General features: G+C 40.1%; 2 protein-coding genes across 7 annotated transcripts in view; one reads left to right on the forward strand and one right to left on the reverse strand.

Annotated features, from left to right (window-relative positions):
• Window positions 1-5,087: 5,087 nt before the first annotated feature.
• TRMT6 (tRNA methyltransferase 6 non-catalytic subunit) lies at window positions 5,088-16,463 on the reverse strand. Of its 2 annotated transcripts, XM_017643054.3 has the most exons (11): window positions 16,144-16,461; window positions 13,388-13,515; window positions 11,606-11,715; window positions 10,974-11,065; window positions 10,757-10,840; window positions 10,372-10,496; window positions 9,313-9,671; window positions 8,842-8,927; window positions 8,110-8,212; window positions 7,903-7,989; window positions 5,088-6,578 (listed from the first exon to the last, which is right to left on the reverse strand). In XM_017643054.3, exons 1-11 carry the CDS (start codon window positions 16,269-16,271, stop codon window positions 6,387-6,389), a joined length of 1,494 nt encoding a protein of 497 aa, XP_017498543.1. In that variant the 5' UTR covers window positions 16,272-16,461; the 3' UTR covers window positions 5,088-6,386. The 2 variants fall into 2 exon arrangements, 1 of the variants encoding a protein (XP_017498543.1); XR_005061154.2 differs by lacking the exon at window positions 5,088-6,578 and having other exon boundaries at window positions 7,958-7,989; window positions 8,735-8,927; window positions 16,144-16,463.
• An 89-nt stretch (window positions 16,464-16,552) lies between these two features.
• The window catches only part of MCM8 (minichromosome maintenance 8 homologous recombination repair factor), a 60,737-nt gene continuing 55,538 nt past the window's right edge, over window positions 16,553-21,751 (forward strand). Inside the window, exons 1-5 of one of the 5 annotated variants that reach the window (XM_037017593.2) lie at window positions 16,553-16,885; window positions 18,365-18,517; window positions 18,781-18,864; window positions 20,739-20,821; window positions 21,277-21,426. In XM_037017593.2, the coding sequence (XP_036873488.1) occupies window positions 18,370-18,517; window positions 18,781-18,864; window positions 20,739-20,821; window positions 21,277-21,426 (465 nt within the window). In that variant the 5' untranslated portion in view covers window positions 16,553-16,885; window positions 18,365-18,369. The remainder of the gene's footprint in view (window positions 16,886-18,364; window positions 18,518-18,780; window positions 18,865-20,738; window positions 20,822-21,276; window positions 21,427-21,751) is intronic. The other 4 variants (XM_037017592.2, XM_037017595.2, XM_037017594.2 and 1 more) reach the window with 4 other exon arrangements.

The raw sequence follows: 21,751 nt of genomic DNA on the forward strand, positions 1-21,751 counted from the left end.
TTAAAGTCTACCTTGTTTTAAGGGTATCTCAGACAAATGCCAAAAGTCCAGGTTATTAATGGTACTGTGGAAGAGGCCAAAAAGGGGATGTGGGTGTTTTTAAGTACATGATACTAATTTCCTATGCTTCAAAGATTTTGCCTTTCCTCATAAAGGATCAAAAAGCAGTGGGTACCTAATAAATGTTAATGGGGGTAGTTAAGACCCTATCAGTTACTCTTTAGCAATTCAGGGGACTCACATATCTTGTCATCTGACTGTGCAACATAGTTAAGTCCAAGAAAAATCTGTAATCTATTTTATGAAAATCAATACTAGCCTAGAGGCCATATTATATTTCAAGTAAAGATACTAGAATACAGTAGGGTCCTTTCTAGCATACACTTAATCCATTCCAAAATCAGCAACACTTAGAGCAACATGAATGTGAATGACAAGATTTTTAGGACATGCTTTTTAGTATTTAGTATTGTTCTTGGAATATTTACAATTAGAGTTTTAAACCAAAATGCACACCCCTTTTTTCAAAATTTTATGAATATTAAAAAAGAGTATGTCTTTGGTTTTTCCATACACAATCAGTAATGAACGACTGCCCATTAAAGATAAGCCCCATACGAGAGGGAACAAGATGGCCACATGGGAGGCTCCTAAACTTCCCTCTTCCTATGGACACTCCAAATGTACAGCTACGCAGAGTAATTCTGAGAGAAAACCAGAAACTAGCTGAGTGACTCCTTCACACCAGATGAATGAAAAAATACCCACAATCAAAGCAGGTAGGAAAGGCTGAGACACTCTCTCACCCTAGACCAGTGTAATACAATCAGGAGGGAACCCCAAACCCTGATTCCCAGATTCTCCCTGAGGAGTGAAGAGTTTGGACCACACATCTAACACTACAATTTTTAAGATTGTCTCTCAAGGAACAGGCCCCCAAAACACCTATCTGAAAACCAGTGGGGCTTGGGTCCATGAGATCCACAGGACTGTAGCAAATAAAAATACAGTCTTAATGAATGTTATATAAGCAGTTAACACTGTGGCTATCCCCTCAGGGCTCCTGCAGGGGTAGCAAGCAGAAACACCCAGCTCCAAGTCTCTCCTTGAGGGGTGTGTTTGCATAGTTCACAAGTTGCTGCCTGAGGGTTCAGCTTGATTCAGCACACCTTTACAGGCTGTCTGCAATCCTCCCCAAAGGCCAGTGGGGCTGGTAGGCACTACCCCTACCACATTTCTGGTTCACTCCAATGCAAACAGACCCCCAGTGTCTCTCTGGAAGGAGCTTGTACGCCTCTAGTGCCCCAGCTCTTGTGGCTGCCACCTGAGGTACAGGGTCCTGGATCACCGGGCTCTCATAGCGGGTGAGAATTGTATTCATGAGTCCCAAGTACTATAGCAACCAAAGCAGCAGTTTTTAAATGGGTGCAGCAACAACACCTCTGTGCCCACAGCCAGACACCTGGGCTTAGTGTGAAGGGAGCAAGCAAAGATGCCTGTGGTTTCTCCCTGGAAGGGGCTTAACTGCACACCTTCCCACCTGCTGCCTAAGAATCTAACTTCTAATCAGCCTGCATCTGGGTGTTGACAGCAATTCTCCCCTTTGGGATATTGATGGGCCTTGGCACACCCTCGATTACATGGGAGCCACAAAGTTATCAAGATGGCAGTATGGACAATAACAAAGGTTTGAGAGACAAGCAGGAGCTCAGACTGGGCTGATTGGCAAGGTTCATCTTCTATAAGGGACCAACCTGTCAAGACTGGGAGAGGTGGCTATTATATTTCATGTGTAGGCACCAACACAGAGAGTGAAGGAAAATGAAGAAACAGAGGAGTATGTTCCAAGCATTAGGAAAATCTCCAGAAACAGACCTTAACAAGAGAGAGATAAGTAATTTATCTGAGAGTTCAAAACAACAGTCATAAAGATGCTCACCAAGGTCAAGAAAGTAACTCAGGAACAAAGAATTTCAACAGACAGAAAATTGTAAGTACCAAACAAAAATCACAGAGCTAAATAATACAATTACTGTGCTGAAAAACTCAATAGAGGTGTTAGGAATGTTAGGTAGAAAGACAGACTAGAACAGCTGGAAAAGGGAAAGATAAGGCTCAAAGAAAAAGCCACCCAAACTCTGCCCAGGTGGGGGTCCCATGTGAAGAGAACAAAGGCTTCATAGGCAGATAACTTCCTCCCGAACCAGATCCCAAAGGAAAGAACTAAGAACTGCCCACATCACACCTCAGCTGGGAAAAGGACATCCTGAGAGGGATGACTAAAAAGATCTGTAAATCAAGTAACTCCACCGTGTCTGTCAAAGAGGTGCTTTCTAACCAGAATGTAACATATAAGCCTCCCACCTAACAGATCAAGGCTTTTGTCTACCTTGACTCTGGCCCACTCCTCTCTTGGAGTGTATTCAAATAAAACTTTCCTCTGCTTTGCTGTTTTGTCTCTGCCTTTCAATTCTTTGTTGCAGTGGAGACAAGAACCAAGGAGAATGAACACAACCCCCATCAGAGGGGTTCAACAGCAAACTAAATCAAACAGAAGGAAGAATCCATGAACTCAAAGACTAGGCAGTGAGATTCATCCACTCAGAAGAGCAAAGGAAAAAAAAAAAGAGTGAAAAATAGAGAAAATAGCTGAATGGACTTATGAGACACCACCAAGTGGACCAATATATGCATTACAGGGGGTCCCAGAAAAAGAAGAGCGAAAGGGAAAGAAAGCTTATTCAAAGAATGGCTGAAAACTTCCCTCACCTCAAGAAACAGACATCGGATGTGTCTGGTCTTTATCCCAAAGGGGAGAATTGCTGTCAGCAGGGAGAAGCAGGATGATTAGAAGTCAGATTCTTAGGCAGCAGGTGGAAAAGTATGTAGTTAAGCCCCTTCCAGGAAGAAACTGAGCTCAGACAGAAACAGATCCAAAAAACCAATATACATTGTAACTGAATTGTGGAAAGGACAAAGAGAAACTCTTAAGAGCAGCAGGAGAAAAGCAACTTGTTAGGTGTGAGGGAATCCCATAAGACTACCTGTGGATTTTTCAGCAGAAACTACAGGCCAGAAGGAAATAGGTTGAGATGTTCAAAGTATTGAAAGAAAAAACAGCCAAGCAAGAATACTCTACTGAACTCTGCCTGAAGCTGGCTTTCAGAAGTGAATGAGAATTTCCAGACAGAAGTTGAACAAAGCTAATCACCGTAAGACTGGCTTTAGAAGAAATGCTAAAGGGAGTTCTTCAAGCCAAAATGAAAGCTACTGATCAGCTAATAACATGAAAAGATTTGGAAGTATAAAACTCACCGACATAAATACATAAACTCAGAATTCTCTAATATTTTAATGGTGGTGGGTAAATCACTTATAATTCTATAGAATTATAGAAAAAAGCACTTATAATTCTAATATAAAGGTTAAAAGAAAAAAGAAAAAAAGTTAATGGCTACACAATGAAAAAAGATGCAGACTATGACATTAAGAACACAAAATGTAGGGCAAGTATAAAAATGTATACTTTTTATATGTAGATATAACTGAAGAAATGAAATTAGTATCTCAATGAGACAAAGAGATAATCTGCACTTCCATGTCCACAATAGCCAAGATATGGAAACAGCCTGTGTCTGTCAATAGATGAACAGATAAAGAATGATATATATACATAACAGTGGAATATTATTCAGCCATGAGAAAGGAAATCCTGCCATTAGTGACAACATCGATAAACCTTGAGGCAATTATGCTAAGTGAAGTCAGACAGAGAAAGAAAAATAATATATGTTCTCACTTATACGTGGAATCGAATAAAACCAAACTCACAGAAACAGAGCGCAATGCTGATTGCCAGGGGTTGGGATTGGGGTTGGGGTAAGGCCAATGAGATAATGCTCAAAGGGTACAAACTTCCAGTTATAAGATGATTATGTTCTGGGGATTTGATATACAGCATGGTGACTATAGTTAACAAAATTATATACTTGAGAGTTGCTAAGAGAGTAGATATTAAATGTTTTTTACTCTTAAGAAATGGTAATTACATGATGGGATACAGTTGTTAACCAATGCTATGGTGGTAATAATTTTGCAACATATAAATGTATCAACACATTGTATGCCTTTAACAATGCTATGTCGATAATTCAATAAAGCTAGAAAAAAACTTGCATCATACAATTTTAGTATGACACTGATAATAAGCTAAAAAATCCTCTAATTGGCACCACTGCATACTTCCAAGTACCCATATCCAATGGAGAAACAAGATGGACATGACAAAATGATTTGTCTTTAACTTTTAATTACCACTCATTAAAGTGCAGTTCACATAACTCTCTTGGTGGCTGGATATCCAGAAGTCATAGAATTATCCACTCATCTGTTCTAAAGGTAGATGTCCACTTTAAAAACAAGGTGAAAACATCATGTATTTAGCTCACTATGTTGATGTCTACCCAGGTGTGTTTCTTGTGTTTCCTGGGCTATCAGCACCAAGATCACCTGGGAATTTATTAGAAACTCAATTTTTCTGTACCACCCTAGACCTACTGGATCAGAAACGTGGGGATGGGGGCCCAACAATGTGTTTAATAAGCCCTCTGGGGGATTATGGTCACACTAAATTTCAAGCCACTAAATTAAATCAGCAGTCCTCAAAAGTGAAGTAAATTATAGGAATGACAAAAAAGTAACACAGCTTAAGGATAAGACACAGTTTACGGCTCACACAGCTGCTGGTGTGTGAAATGAGTCCACACATAAACTCCAGGGCAGCTACATGGGCACACACACAAGGAATTGCAGTACAGACCCCCAGACTGAACGGACCGGGGTAGGACATGGAAAGTGGCCGAGTCCCAAGTAAATGGTCTTACCAACAGTGACCAGTGGAAACCAGCCACCACGGAATCCAGCTGTGCACATATTATGTCCTTGTCCAAACTTGACTGGCTGTATATAGGCAGCACTTTGCAAGAACACGTTCAATGAGGCACAAGTCTGGGCATGTTTTCTGACACAGACCATGTGTTACAAGCAACATGGTGTCACTGACGGTACTATTAATGTTAAGTCAGACATATCGTAGTAGGAAACACTTTTATTCTTTAAAAGCAATTGTTTTAAGAAAAAGGAATCAAACTGTACTTGTTGGTAATCACACTGGCCATTATCAGAATAGTACATGCTATTAAGAAAAAAGTTTTATTTTTCTTAGATGCTCCTCACTGGATGATGTGCATCTCTTCTATAATAATGTGAACAATACACATGGTGAGCATGTTTTGTGAGGAAGACTCATACTCTCAAATGAGTAAGAGCCTTGGCTTACTCTAAACACGTTTCTTGGCTGCAGCAGATGTCCAAATAATTTGATCATATTTTTCCAGAGCTTAGAAAAGTTAACCACCTAATCATGCCAGAGCTCAACAAACCAGCATTAATCATCACCAAAAAAGGCACTTTAAAATACATTTGACAAGGAGTGACACTAATGCAATGAGAACTGGTCTAAGCCCTGCACTAAACTTTGTCATAGTTCATATACACATTGCATTCTGTCTCCATATGTATGTGTGTGTATACATATAAGTATGTACCAACACCTATATACATTTACATATACATACATATATGTGTGTATCCACCCAAAAGTCTCTGGGTAAGGAAAAAACCCTTCCTCTTTCCTTTAATTGAATAGTACACAAAAACTCCAGTCTTTATTTGGAACAAAGAATGAAAGAATTGGCAAATTAATGCAAAAAAGTACCCTATTACACCTTTCTATCAGCAAAAAATGGCAGTAAAATAAATACGCATTAACTTTCCTAGGTCATCAACCATTAAAATAATAAAATCTAGCATTTGTGAAAAGTTTATTCTGCTGTCTGAGGGAACAGGGTAGACATTTTTGGTACTGTAAATCTCATACACGCACACATCCATACTGCTTAGGCTGAAGAGAGCAGAATGAACAGTAGAAATTTCTTCCACAGATTCCTTCTTTTCAGTACCCAAGGTTTAGCTCTGGTGTTATTTTGCTTAGTTTAACATATAAATCAAGTTCTGTATAAATATATTCTTAAATTCTCAAGATATTTGCACAGAGTACCAAAAGTACTTACAGGATTTTTGTGAAATAAACAGAATTAGCCATATAGCAGTCCACTGCATAACCCAGGCTTGGGTATTTTGGTTCAAGGTTTTGACAGACTATCTGTGTCAGTGGTGGACAAAAGGCTTACTCGTCCTTTCCAGGAGCAGGTATATAGACACGTTCTTATTCTTAGGATATGAAAAAACAATTAGTAATGGAATTTAAAGTTTAATTACTAACTGTAAAATGCCTGAGAACAAAACTTAAAGCAATTTTCAAAAGGTTAAGAGTCAGACCCTGGGCATTTCCGTTTTTTAGCTGCTGGCTCTTGAGTCTTGTGTACTTCCAGAGTGCTCATGTTGGATTTAAGACTGGGGTCTGCTTTAAAGTTGTCAGTGGCAACAGTGAAGCCTGAGAGAAGGTATCCCCCACCTCCGCTCATCAGTAGTTTAGGATGACTTCGATCTGGCAAAACCTAATCAAGTCAGAAAGACAGACATTCATGTTTGCCTGAGCAGATAAAGCACATGCTAACAATACACATGCCAGAAACCAGAATTTAAATGACACAGACTCTCTTGATGATTTAATGAGACCAATTCCTAAAATGCATCTCCCTTCACATGGCAGTGCAGATGCAAGTGTAGAAATTGATTTAAGAGATTTTTCTTTTGAAAAATAAAACTGAACCCGTTTCTGTTAAACCTGAAGCAAGTTTCTGGTGGTAAATACATTTGACAAGCAGTGACACTAATGCAATGAGAACTGATCTAAGCCAACGGGTCAAGAAAAACTCTTGGCTCCAGACATTTCATGGTCAACAGTGGAGTTTGACTCAACAGAGAAGCAGCTACAGGGCTTAGAGCTAGAGCCTCCCTTCCCCAATACGCTGTTAACTCTGACAAGACTTCTCTTCTGTGACCATAGCTCAGCCTGATGACCATCACGAAGGGCAGCGTTCCCCAGGGTTGTAGAATGCCCTGGATTATGTATGATGTCCAAGCAGCAGGGCAGGGCCTGTGGTGGCCACGGAGGTGCTCCCTCAGACCTCTCATCAAGACAGAACTGGCTGTGAGTTCAGGCAGTAGAAAGCCTCGAGCTGCTGCTCCTTTGGGATCTGCTCTGGCATTCACACCCTGGGGGCTACGGGCTGCTTCAAGTTGGTAACTGGGCACGAGCACCAGACTGGGCTATTTTGCCAGGAGGGCTTCTTTAATGGGCAAGCTTTGCTCTGGGGGTCCCCATCATGCTGAGGCTTTCGCGGAGCAGCACCACAGGTTCTTCCTCCCCCTCCTTTCACAGGCATTGGATCTGCAACATGACCTGATGGCTCTCCTGTCTAATTCTGCTCCCTCTCCCCTTATCTTCCAGAGGCTTTCTCCAGATAAATCTCTTACACTTCTGATCTTTTATTTGCCTTCAGAAGACCTAACTGGAAGACAGTCCTACCAGTAAATCCTGAGAACTTGCTGCGGAGACATCCCAGCAGAGAGGACAGGATCAGTTTCTTGTCAACCTAGAGACTGCGCTACTATTGGTTATTGTGATCTCAAGGCCTTGGGGAAACAGGAACCACAGCTTTTTGTATTTCAAGTTTCTCTGGAGTGGAATTACAGAGTAATGGACCCTAACATAAAGAGGGTCAGGAAAGGTCAGGGAATTTTCTGAGATACAGGCATGAGACTCTCATCTCTGCAGATAACAACAGGGATATATCTATTTATCAGTTTTTGACACAACTGCAAAGAACCAGAAATTTAGGAGGGCAGCTCCCCAGGACTGGCTGTAAGAACACGTACCTGGTAATTTCTCAGCCAGGTTTCAGACAGCCTGAGGTTGATGACCCCTCCTCTTTCCCGAAGTTTTGTGTAGCATTCCAACAGAGGCTAAAGGCATAAACAGAGTTCTATTAAGAATTACCTCATTGGCCGCAATTTGAGAATCAACATGTAAGCATTCCCAATCAGATGTAAGAATTCCCACCCACTCTGTTTCAATATTATTACCTCTTTATACTGACAGTAGACCACAAATGGCCTTGAAGGGGCCACGAAGTCCAGCAAAGACAGTAGCAATGGAGTAGGATGGAAACGACTAGCTACAATTAAACTGCAAGGGAAATGTTAGACAAATTATTTCTCTTCATACCCAAAGCACAGCAGGTTTCAAAATGCATTTAAAATGATCATGTATCTATTTGCATAACTCACACAAGGAAGATCTTTAAATATAACATTCTTGAAAATCCAAACAATAAAATCATGAGCTATTACTTTCCAGGAAACACAAACTGGATTAAAAGCTCTTAGGATGCTTAGCAACTCTAAGTAATATTTAATGACATTCTTGATCATTTGGAAACAAACCCAACACTGCAGTACTGCTTTGCACGTATCTGAATCTTTCTCTCCTGTCAAGTTTTCCTTAGCTTTGCCATTAACCAGTATTGCATCAAATTGAATGCCCCACAACCAGCATGTAGTGGGACAATGCAGCTCCACTTGATGCACCATTATTTGAGAAATTTCAAGTTTTTTCTACAACTCTGAAACCAGCACAATTTCCCACCTTCACCAGATGCGGCCTCCTTTCTTAAAAAAAAAAAAACAAAAAAGACCCCAGAGTCATCACCTCTGTTTCCACTTATAATCAAAGCAGACAAGCAGACACAGATGCTGATGTGTTTGAAGCAGAGTCCATGAGCACCAAGCCGTTTCTGGCATTTTTCATCAACGTACCCATCTGCATTTCTTTCACTCAGCAGAGCAGCAGCCTCTAAATGTCTTTTCCTCTGTTCTTCTTGTCTCCTCTGTTTTTCCTGAATCTTAAAAAGAAAAACAAGAAACCAATGTATACTGAGGTCAGTCAGGTTCATGGAAACCTTCATCAGTCAAAACATTTCAGCAGTATTTACCAATCTAGACTAAGGCAACAGAAGGAGGTCACTTACAAGGAAGCTGAAAACACAGAAGGAAGCAAGCCCATATGTTATAAGACAATCATTAAGGTACCTATACAATACTTGTGTCCTAAAACCTCCACCCAAAGCTTAGATCACGCACATGTACACACACTCTCCATCTGTTTTGATATTTATTATCTTGGAAGCTGCTGCTCCAAAGTCAAACCAAATCCCAGTGCTTAAATGAAATTGACTGGAGCCCTGAAGGGAATATTATGAGGGTAGTGGGGACTCTTAGCATTCTTACATAATCCTTTTTGCTTTCTCTCTCTTTAGGCTCCTTATATTCCGGGTCTTGCAAGACAATGTCCATTGTTTCTTGTTCCTCTGGGTGATTACTCTCCGGCACCTCTGCCATGCTGTCTTCGTTCTCTTGTTCTGAAGTCGGTTTCTCCTCCAGTGCGCCATTACATTCTTCAGCCGAAGCACTGTCTCTTGGCTCTGAAGATAACATCTCAGCACAAAATGTGCCATTTAGGAGACTGTCCACTTTGTTGAGGGGGAATTCATAAAGACCACTGAGGAAAGATTTAGGAAATCCAAAACATGCTGTTGCTGCCCGAACTGGTCCAGCTCCAGGGTACAGCTGAATAATGGAGCCAAAACCTGAACAGATAAAAAACACATATCCACTCGATGGGTGACTCAAGACAATGGAAACCCTTAGGGTCCTCTACAGTGAAGAGTGAAGGCCTCTCTACTCTCCTCAGAAGCTGAAGGATGATGCAGCTCCTCTGGAGTCTATGAATATTCCCAATTAGGGCAATATAATTTCAAAATAAGTAAACAGGAAGTCTTAAAAAGGATTACTCCCAACAAACCCTACAGTAAAACCCTATGATCATGCAAATTTGGATGTTACATGTTGGTGACTGGCTCTTAGCTTCCCCTTAGCCGCAACCTAAAACAGGTCAGTTAAAAGTTCTTATCTCCTACGGGATCAGAGAAAAGGCAGGACAGTCAGGTGGTGCTGCATTCTTCACATCCAATCCCCTTAATGCAGCCAATAAAATGAGCATCTGCTATCCAAGTTCACTGTCCCCAAGTTCCAAGCCAGCCATGAGCTTCAGAGCCATCCTCACTGGTACTGAAGTTGGAAAGGAAGAAAGGGCCACTGCTACCTGGGCCACTGGCAGGCTGGAAGCTGTGGACAGTGCAGGAAGGTCCAGGGGGCTTAAGCTACATGGGCCTACCAAGTCACTTCATTAACCTCACAGTAACTTAACCTCATTTTCCATGAGTTTGAATTTTTTAGATCCCTCTCATATGGTGGGTGTTTAATGGACTTGTAAATGTTAAATCTTACCTCCCATTCGTTCCATCATTGCACCCAGCACCAAGCCTGCACACGTTTCCATTACAATCATTTTATTGCCAGCACGGATATTTCCCAATGTCAACATCTGGGCTAGTGTATCATATCTCATATGGCTGAGGGGAAAAGAATAATTCATTTATTTTTAGCTAAGCAAAGCTTTCTTATTAATCATTTTTCAAGTTTCATTTGTTTCATAAAAATTATGTTGGTAAGATTATTGATTGTTTTGGAAACAACAGTAAAAAGGACTTACAATTTATGAGGTAGGAGGACACTTTATGCAGGTGAGCAAGTGTTTTCATTTTACTTAAAATCATATTTCTTAAAGATATATTTTCCCCCAATTACACGTTTGAAAGGAAACAAAGCGTACTTAATTTTTCCAGGTTCTCTTGCATAATACATAATTGAAAGAATGCGGGTGGATGGCTTCACAACAGTAATGATGGCTTCATATCTGGGGGAAGAAGAAAAAAGAACATCAGTTTTCAAAAATTGATTAAAAATTGTTCATTTTTAATAATATACACATCTTACAAATTTATAAAAAGATTTAATATTTTTATCCTTTTCAAACAAAAACTACTTACTTCTTTTTCTTCTTTTTTATGTATTTATCTTGAGCAAATTCTGTCTTGTCTCGGAATGTTGTACTATTTTCAATTAACTGCTGAACTATTTCCTATAAGAAAAGGAGCAGATTTCCTGAAACTTCATTTTCACAAAAAAGATAACTTCAAAGGTTTCTTACCCCAGAATGTATCCACAGGTCTGATTCTCCAGTCCCTTTTCTCAGAAATCCAAATGGATGAATTTTGCATTTTTAAAAATTCTATCTAGAATTTGTGTTAAAATACAAGGGACTTTGTAACTTCATTTGATTCAAAGATAAAGAGATACACAACAAAGGGAGAAGAGAGGCCAAGGAAACTGTCACTCCTGTGGCTGGCTGAAAACATTACTGAAAATGAACAAAGTTAAGCTCTGATATGCACTACGTTATTAAATTCTCTTTTGCTAATAATATTAATGTCATTCACTTATATTTCTGTATATAAGAAACAAAATCTTTGATATACTCAATTGCACATAACACTTCAAATTATTTCTAAGAGAAGTACACAGTATTTTTACATTTTACCTTGGGTAAAATCTGTTTTCAACATGAAGCAATTTCCTACATAACAAACAAAAACAAAACACAACATCCTTTGAATATTACCTCTCCTTTAATGCCCTTGTCCTTTAACGCTTTTATGTCATCTTGAGTAAGTTTCTGAGATTTCCCGTCATCAATTATATTTCGATTATCAGTGCCTGCTTCCTTGGTCTCTAAGGAAGGAAATTGCTTTATGACATTGATGATCTGAATCCACAGACAGCCCATCAGCCACTCACATTTGGCCTTCCAGTTCGACTGCCATCCCCAGTCCTGCCACTACCTCTTCCTGCCAAGACTATTCCAAGTCTCTAACTCATCTTCTGCTCCCACTCTTGCCCCCTTACAGTCCACAGTTCTTTTTACATGCAAGTTGGCTCATCCATTCTGACACACAAAATGACAGTGGCTTCCGACAGCAACTGGAATATATTCCCAAAATAACCTGTGAGGTTGTACATGATCTGGCCCCTGCCTACTTTTTCTGCCCCACATTTTTTTAGCAATTGAAGTATAGCTGATATACAATATTATATTGGTTTCAGATGTATGACATAGTGATTCGATAGCTATCTACTTATTAATGCTCATCCCTGTAAGTGCAGTTACCATCTGTCAAATACAAAGATATTACAATATTACTGACCATATTCCGTATGCTGTACTTTCATCCCTACGACTAACTTGCATTATAATTAGAATTTTGTGCCTCTTTTTCCCCTTCACGTATTTCACCCTCTCTGCTCCACCTACCTCCTGTTTTCTGCCCTCTTCTGACCCCTGCATATCAGCCACATTGTCCTTCTTCCTGTTCCTTAAACACACTAAGCACAGTCTCACTGCAGGCTTTGGCACTTGCTGCTTCCTTTACCTGGAATGCTCTCCTGACACATCTGAGTTGCTGGATCCTGTCCATCACTAAGGGCTGATCATTATCTCAGCCAAGTCTCACCTCATCCAATCAGCCTCCAGTACACCTCCCTGCCTTACCATCTTCACAGCACACATCACCGTCTGAAATTATGTTGCTGCTTTTCTACTTGGTATTCCCACTGCTGAGGAAATTTTATGAGATGGTGTATCTCATGAAGTGCTATCATTGCAATGCCTGATTATGTCTGGAACATATTTGGTGTTTACTATAAATATGGGTGTTAATTTAAAAGTATTTGATTAACTGGCTTGAACCACAACATTGATAGTATTTCAATTACTCAATTTTAATAATTATTTAAGCATTTTTACTTTATTAATAAAATATTTTAAGTATATTTATATTAACAAATATCTAAGAATTTAATTCTAATTAATAATAGTAGCTAAACTTATGGGGCTTCTCCTACTGGCAAGGCTCCCTAGGAGCTTCCTACATGATACGATTGAACACTGACTACAGCGCAGGCATTCAATGTATTTATGGCTCCATGTTAGACTTAGAAACCAAACCAAATAACCTGCCCACCGTTATAAGGCAAGTGATGGAGCCAGAACTTAAAGCTAGTCAGTTAAATTCAAAGCCAGACCTCTTAACCTCTACTTTATCGTCAATCGCTTTTCAGCTGTGACTTAACTGGGGCTCTGCACTTGCTCTTGCACTGAAGCAGGAAGGACTCCTGGGATTAAATGCCTGGTCCAAGGTCAGAGAGCCAGTTAATAATGGGCTGGAGCGAGAATCCAGGTTTCAGAAAGCCAGAAGCAGGCCTTGGTTCATTCTACCAAGCTACAGTTTCTAGATTATGAGTTTAGATTTCTCTGGGAAAAGAAAAGGTGCCTGGGTAGCAGTTTAGAATTATGGGCGTAGACAGGTTTCTGACTAACTGGCTCAAGAGAATCTATTTCATACACCTGAAGTAGGCGCCTCCTTCCTCTTCTTGGGCTGAAGACTTCCTCCATTGGTCACTTCAAATGTGGTTCCATAACTATGGCCAATGACGTTATCCAGATAGAACCACTGTTTTTCGAAAGTTACTTTTCTGTGGAAGAAAATGCAATCAATTAGCTAAATCTCATTTGCATTCAGTATCAAAAAGATATGTTGAATCTAGTTTATTTTCAATTGTCTCCACAAAGGATGATCAGCAGCATTATATCTGAAGACGAACTGACAAATGAACTGGAGTGAATAGGGCTAGGACAGAGATATAAAATTAATAAAGAAGCCACAAAAAAGTTGCATTTGAAACAAGACACAAGGACAGAAGACATTCCTCTTCTGAGGCACTGGTCTGACTCCAATTTCCACTGACTGGATGTCCAACCTCACAGCCTTTGCAAATACCATGAAGAGCAATAAGGGGTCACTGAGATCACTGCCCCGCTGGACACACACTGTGAAACCCTTTGCAGTTCATACAAGAAAATCTCAACATTGAACACCTGTTGAGATGACGGATTTAACAAAATTCCCTGGTCTAACTGGTCATTTTCCTTGAACATCATCTAGTAAAAGCAAATTATATTTACAAATAAACATACTGACAATTACACACTTGGAAATGTGCCCAACAGTAGCAATGTTGTACTGAGGATCATGCAACTTTAGATTTTCCCATTACCCAGATTTTCATCTCATCACAATTTACAAAAGTCCCACAAAAACAAAAACCTTCCTTTCAAAAGAAAAAAACATCCACTGAGCATTGACCAAGGGTTAGGCAGTGTGGTAGGTGTGTTTCATACTTTTTAATTTTCACAGTAACACTGGCACACAGCTCCTTTTGGATGAGCAATCTGAAGCTTAGGGAAAAGAACCTTGTCTAAGATATGTAGTTACAAAGTGGGAGCTGAGATTCAAAGGCAGGTCTGTCTGACCCCAAAGCCTGGTTCTTTCCATTATACCACTGTCTGTCCCAACAAAGACCAATGGATCTCAGGAAGCCCTGCCTGGCGTCAGAACATGGCCCACTTCCAGAGAACTCTGCATCCTGGTAGGCATGTACTGGTTCGTCCTGTATGTGACCCCGTCCCATACCTTCTCTTCCTTTTTCTCTGACCCAGGAGGCTGACCATGACAGGAGGCACAGACCGCATCACCCAGGCTCCTTTGCCAGCACCCCAGGGCTACTAAAACACTGGGTTTGAGCTGGGTTGGGTTTACCCCTCTGGCAGCTGAGGACTCTGATGCACTGTTATCTCTCAGTTAAAAAGCTTAAATAATTAGCATTGGCACTTCCCAAAAATAATCTGCTCAGACACACACATTTCTAATCAGAAATTATGAAAAGAAAAGAAGTACTGGGTTCAAGAATACAAAGTATAACAGTGATGAGAGTCACAAATTTCTAATTTCAACCACCAAGATAAAATACTTTATTAACGGAAAATTTTTAAATGCATAAAAGTTGGTGCAGATATTACATTTCTGGACTAAAAGAAATCCTTCCCCCTTGTATATTTTTTTGTTCCTTTACTGAATTGGTGCTTCTGCCAAAAAGCTTGTTGTCACCAGCTTGGTGCTTTGGGGACTGTTACTTGACTGTTTTCTGACACCTGTTTCACTTTAAACGTCAGTCAACAGTTTGACTCACACAGGAGTAAAATAATTCATTGAAAGTGAGCACTTCTCAGAAATTCCAGGTCTCACAATACCTAGCCTTATGGTCTGTAGAAATCTTCTGATACTGCATTCAACTTAACTTCTTTGACAAAAGTACTATAATAACCCACCTCAAAAGAAAGCTTGGTTGCATTTTTCAAATGATTAGCTGAAACATCCTAACTCATTTTCACCTTTAATAAGCTACTGGGATTTAACAACCTCACTACCACCACCACCATCCCACCCCAGCCAAAAAGTTATCAGAATTCCCACTTCTCTTGCTAAAACAGAACACTAAAACAGTGGTAACGAATCCACAGGTTCAACAAACCAACCTAATTTCAAGTTTTGAGTCCTTGAGCAAACTGCTTTTGGGCAATTTAACTTCCTCAGACCTCACACCCCTTGGTGTTAAATAAGGGAACCCCCTAGAATCATCCCATATTTCATGGGAAGTTGTTTCCTAACGTTATTCCACATAGACGAGTATTCCCAGTGGGCAGAGAGAGGAGCCAGAAGGCCAGACAAGGTCGGACAGATTTCATACCTGTGGGATTGAGACTGGCTGAGTGAGGGATTAATGAGGAAAAAGGATCTATACAGAAAAGGTGGGGGAGGTTAGGGGAAGCTCTGAGAGGCAAGGATAAGATCAGAGGGTGAAGAGTGCGTTCTGTGAGAAAACAGGACTGAAGATCCCAGGAACCTAGGGGCAGAATCCCAGGACAAGGGATGGTGGGGTGGGGAGCGGGGGCGGCCACTGGGCCAAGAATGGGAAAGGGACTCTGCGGAGACTGAAAGGCATGTTGAAAAGGCCAGGTACGAGACCTTGGAAGGGGGGGTGTTCAGGGAGACAGCAGGGGTAAGGGAGACCCCAAGTGCCCAGGATGGGATCTTGGAGGAAAAGGCCTCAAAGGGCAGACCGGGGGGAGATAACGAGCGAGGAGGCTGGGGATCTTGAGAGCCAAGAATGGGACCTGGTGGGGGGCTATATAGGAAGATGTGTAGGAAGGAATTATCTACAAGATGGGGGCGGGGAATTCCAAAGGTCGACGACCTGACTTACTTTCTCCTTTGGACTTGCACGGCTTTGAACACATCTTCCCGTTTCAACACCACGAAGTCGCCGTCGCGGATGCAGTGGTCCCCGGGGCGCGGTGGCTGTGGGCCTGGCTGCTTCCCTGAGCCCTCCATGACGCTCAGCCGGTCTCCCTGCTTTGCAGCGACCCTCCAGGGCCCCGAGCCCCGCCCCTCCTCCGCTGTCGCGGAGGCCAGCCTCTCGTCCCACTAGCAGAGAAGACGCCGAAACCTCCGACCGGCGGCGCCCCCACGTGCTGCGCACGGCTTCCGCTTTCTAGCTGTGGCCTCTGCACAGCTTCCGGGCGCCTCGCGGCTTCCGCCTGGACGAACTCCTTGATTGGCTGCTATCCGTCCCGCCCCTCCTGATCCTCGGACGGAAGTTGCGTCACATAAGCGCCAAAAAAGAAATTGGAAAAAGACAGGCGTCTTGACTGAGGCGTTGGAACTCGCCTTTCCCCTGGTATTTTAGGTGTCGGTAGAGAGACTTGAGGTTTCCGTACTGCACTGTCGAGTGAGGCGAGGCCTGTCGGGGACACGTCGGGAGAGCTGCAGCCGAAGGGAACGGCTGGACTTGGGCAGGGGTTACCTGAGGAGTTCGGACCTCGGAGTCTCCTCCCTGCCCCACCGTGCTTCCCCCGGGAGGAAGTGAGCCAGGCGGGGTAGATCTGCTACCCAGGAGCCTGCTTGGCGGTAAAGTAGGGGAGCTTTGGGACCTCTGTCTTTTGCAAGTAAGAGCTTAGCCTGAGGAAACGTAAATGAAGTAAGGTATTAAAAGCACAGCGGGCTACGGGTGGCTCCTTACTCGTTCTCAAGGCCTACCTCTTGAATTTGTGTTGGAAGTTTTGCTAGTTCTCACCAAATTATCTCGTTTGAAAAAGCTATGACATACAGGGTTGTCGAAGGAACGCTCTACACGTTAAATTCCTTTAAACAAAGATTCGGATATGATCTCGTAACGAATTGCACTACCGTGTACGGTTATAGTCTTATTTTTATACTTAGGATATGAACTATTTTTAAAAATAGACTTTAATTTTAGAATAGTTTTAGGTTTACAGAATAATTGCACAAAGTACAGAGAGTTCTCATGTATCTCCTCTTCCCTCCCCCTACCCCCAGTTCCCCTATTAATATCCTGCATTAGTGTGGTACAGTTGTTGCAACTGGTGGACCAATATTGATACATTATTGTTAGCTAAAGTCCACAGTTTACAATTAGCGTTCATTCTTTCTGTAGTACAGTTCCATGGATTTTGACAAATGTGTAATGTCACATATCCACCATTACTGTTTCATACAGAATAGTCTCAGTGCCCTGAAACTGCCCTGTGCTCCACCTATATGTTGTTTTAAAACCCATTTTTAAAGGTCACTTGTATTTTGGATAATTTGATACGCAGCCAGGAACTATCTTTATGGATTAGAGTTTAATAAAAATGAGTATTTCGCTATGTACAAAAAAAAATATGGAGGGATAATTAGCCTCCCAAAATTGCATTAACAAATAAGAATATGCTTTTAAGAAAGTCTTAACTGCATTTCAACGATTTATCGAGAAACTGCAAGTAATCTGTCTTATCAGTATTGGCTTAGAAATTATCTTTCTTCCATTGTCTTTTTAAGGCAGTTGTAAATCTTCTGGAAATTAACTTCTTTCCCATTTTGGCCCCTATGAAAAAAGAAAGACTGAAACGTATGTACCCTGTCCGAGTCCTGTGCTTCCCCAGAAAGGTGTGCCTCAGATGCCTGTGTGAAAATAGCCATGTGTCTCTGTAGCTATGACACTGCAGGATAGCTGGTATATAAGGAGCTATGGTGATGTATTCCTAGTGTCATAGTTCAGGATTATGTTCAGCTAGTGCTGCCCTAAAATAATTCTCAAACACTACAAACAAGCTATCTTATGGCTAATTATCTGTCTCATTTTAATTTCTATTGTGGAAGCTCTTTAAAAACAGGTGGAGTGCCTTTTCCTATTTTTATCCCATGAGCATCCAGTATACCTGGTTAAACACCTATGATATATCTCAGAAAGAGGACTGCAGAGTGTTGGAGGCTTGTTCTGTGGTGTACAATGTTGCAGCCTGTTTACTAGTCTTTCCAACTGGAATACATTGATTTTCCTTTACTTACTGTGTTAATATATTTTTTGGAACACTGTTTCCCCTGTAGTTGTGATGAAGACTTTTCTAATCTTTATCTTTTAGAAGACATGAGTGGAGAATATAGAGGGAGAGGATTTGGACGAGGAAGATTTCAAAGTTGGAAAAGAAGAAGAGATGGTGGGAGCTTCTCAGGAAAATGGAGAGAAAGAGAACACAGACCTGACCTGAGTAAAAGTAGGGGAAAACATTCTTCTGGTAGGGGAGGTCCACGATTGTTCAATTTTTTTTTCTTCATGAAGGAAGTTATTTATGTCTGTCATACAAAGAAGTTTATTTCAAATTTCAGTCTGACTTTATCCCTTAGAGTAATACTTGAATGTTAATATCCAGCATTTTTACCAAAACCTGTAATTTAAATATTCTGATATCATGTCAGGTTTTCATTTTTGGAAGGAGAAGCAAATTGGAAAACAATATTCTATTTCTACTAATCTAGTATTCTTCCCCCCACCGCCCAGAACAAAACCCACAGTCTTTGCTACTGCAGTCAACATTAGATCAACTCATACCATATAAAGGCTGGAAGCTTTATTTCTCTGAAGGTAAAAATGCAAAAAGTACTATAAATTATGTTTTCTTGACTTGTCTTTGGATGCTACATCTCATATTATTATAATTCATTTGGCTTACGTTATATATATATATATATATATATATATACCCCCTTTTTTAATTTTAGTTCACTCAAACAGTTATACCATATTTATCTTTCAAGGGCATCATTTTTAGGTTTTTTATCAGTTAGGAGGACAGAAACCTTGCTAAGGTTTTCAAAAGTGGATTTAACATGGGGAATTGGATATACAGATGGAAGACTCAAAGAGAACATTGAAGTGAGGCAAGTAGTAACTTCAGAAAGCAGAACACATCCTATGGCTGAGGGAATGGAAGATAAGAGGTTCTGAGGTTACCAGAACCTCAGAATTCCAAGGAAGGGCCACAGCATAACTATTGTTTCAAACTCTGAAGGGCCCCCTACAAAGCTGGCTCAGACTGCTGAAGAGCCCCCTTCAGAGTTGTGCTTAGACCACTGAGGGAAATGAAGTTCGTTGCTACTGCTAACTGATATGAGGATAGCAGGGTTGGCGCTCAGACCTGGTGGCTGAAACTGTATTGTATTCTGCAACTGGAAAGATGCTGAAAAGACAGAAACAACAATAAATTCCTTTCTCCTTTCCCACTATCTTTCAGCCTCTAAAGTGTCTCCAATTGGCAGAACCTAAAGAGATTCTGGGAAATGCACTGTGTAGATCTTGATCATAGCACCACAGAGCAGAAAATGGAAGGATAGTTTAGAATCAAGAGACAGTAATCAATTTGTATAGAATTCTCTCTTTTATAATCAAGAACACCAGCTAGCATCTTACATCTGTCTATATAGGTTTGGAGAATTGTCTTTTGGTTTTCTCAAACTATATTTTATCTTTTTGAGGGATAGTTTTATATATATATATAAATACACATGTTATATGTAATATATATAAATGTATGTGTATATATATATTGCATATATAATTTGTGTGTGTGTATATATATATATATATATATATAAAATATATTTGCACATGTTGTGTATATGTAATCTTTGTTCCCCCCACCGCCACTAGGCTGTTCACTGCTTAAAGGCAAGGATCTTGCCCCATACAAGGCACTCAGCATTCATTTAGTGAATGAATAAGTCCTTTTCAAATGTTTTCTGTATTGAGAGTATGGTTTTTTTTCTATTATATAGACAGATATGTTTAATAGGTGATACATTTTTTATTGCATTAGGATATATTAACCACCAACACCCACAATATTTCTGTAGCAGTTGGCTCGGAACAACAGAAGTGTTCATTGGACTGGTCTAAAGATGGAGTTCAGGAGGTCCCTTAGGTTTAACCAACTTTACTTCTAAACAACTTCTTTGTATTCTCTGTGGAAGGTCAATTAAAAAATGTTTTCAAACTTTACAGTGTAAAAGATAGTGTTGGGGCCAGAGACCAATAGTGATCTGTCTCTTCCCTGATCTCAGGAAGGTATTTGACAAGTGGCAGTTTGGACTAGTAGAATTTACTTTGCAAACACTGATTGTCTTCAGTGCTTTCAGTAAGAGTTTAGTTCATGTTTGGTTTTATTATAATTTTTCTTTTAAGCTTGATTATGTAAGCTCTTTGAACAAATAGGCTCTATTAGGTGTCAGAGGTACAAAACAAAGATTCCCAGATGTGGTGCATTAGAGACAGGCACTTTCTATCTCATTTCAGATTATGCAGTACTAAACTTGTTCTAGAATCTCTATACCAGTTACCTAAATGTAATCAGAATGCAAAACAGTTGGAAAAAGTTATTGTATATATAGTGTTTCTCTGTCTCATGAAAAATGTGCTTGCTCTTGTGATTATCATTGCTAATGTCATATTTGTCGGATTAGTTTACAGTGATAGTTCTCCTTTTATTGAGAAGATTCAAGCATTTGAACATTTTTTCACACGGCATATTGATTTATATGATAAGGTAAGACTTCCATACAACAAAGCTACTAGTCTACCTTTATTTGTCACCTTGTTGAGTGATGTGTTTGAGGTGCTAGTGATTGTCATCATAGACACTGGAGTCAGGTAGCCTTGGCCCAGATCCCAGCTCTACCACTTAACTTAGGTGAGTTACTTACCTTCTTTGTGCCTCAAGTTTCTCATCTGTCTTTACAATAGTAGTAACTATAATCTAACTTACATTAATGTTAGTATTATAGTCTATCTCTTATAATAGTACTAATACCTACCAAAAAGGATTGTTGAGAGGCATAAATAAGTTAATATATTTTAAATATTAGAACCATGCTAAGCACAAAATTTACTGTTTATTATCACTATATAGACCTCTGCTTTCTCAAAGTGTAATTGAATGCTGAGTTGTGATAGTTAACACTGAAAAAGCAATCATTGTTTTCATACCTTAATATTTTATAGGATGAAATAGAAAGAAAGGGAAGTATTTTGGTGGATTTTAAAGAACTGACAGAAGATGATGAAATAACTAAACTAATACCAAATATAGCAAATGAATTAAGGGATACACCTGAGAAAACTTTGGCTTGCATGGGTTTGGCAATACATCAGGTAAGCATGTTGTGCAGGCTTTTGTAAAAGTCAAGATTCATAGTTTTTACCTATAGGTCTTAGCTTGAACTAAAAAGTTGCAATCTTGTCCTAAAAGATAACTATTCATTTTATGTACAACAACTTAACTAAATATATCATTTATTTCTAATTTATTTGAATTAGTTTAATCTCATTAAAGATTGTACAGGATTAAACCTTAAGGAAGATAAGGCAAGAAATCAGTGTTACCAGCCATGAGCTTGGAACAGAAAGACCAACCTCAGATCTAGGTTTTTTGGCATGAGGCAAGTCACTTAATCTCCCTGAATGTCCTGTATATAAA

Source organism: Manis javanica, chromosome 5 (assembly GCF_040802235.1).
Source record: "Manis javanica isolate MJ-LG chromosome 5, MJ_LKY, whole genome shotgun sequence".
Classification (NCBI taxonomy): Eukaryota; Metazoa; Chordata; class Mammalia; order Pholidota; family Manidae; genus Manis; species Manis javanica.

Excerpts from the sequence above, each read along its gene's own strand:
- TRMT6 (XM_017643054.3), bottom strand. The coding sequence starts at position 16,271 with ATGGAGGGCTCAGGGAAGCAGCCAGGCCCACAGCCACCGCGCCCCGGG. Across the intron at positions 10,841-10,973 it reads ATAAAAAAGAAGAAAAAGAA|ATATGAAGCCATCATTACTG; the intron begins GTAAGTAGTTTT and ends TTCTTCCCCCAG. Across the intron at positions 9,672-10,371 it reads AATGATGGAACGAATGGGAG|GTTTTGGCTCCATTATTCAG; the intron begins GTAAGATTTAAC and ends TTATCTGTTCAG.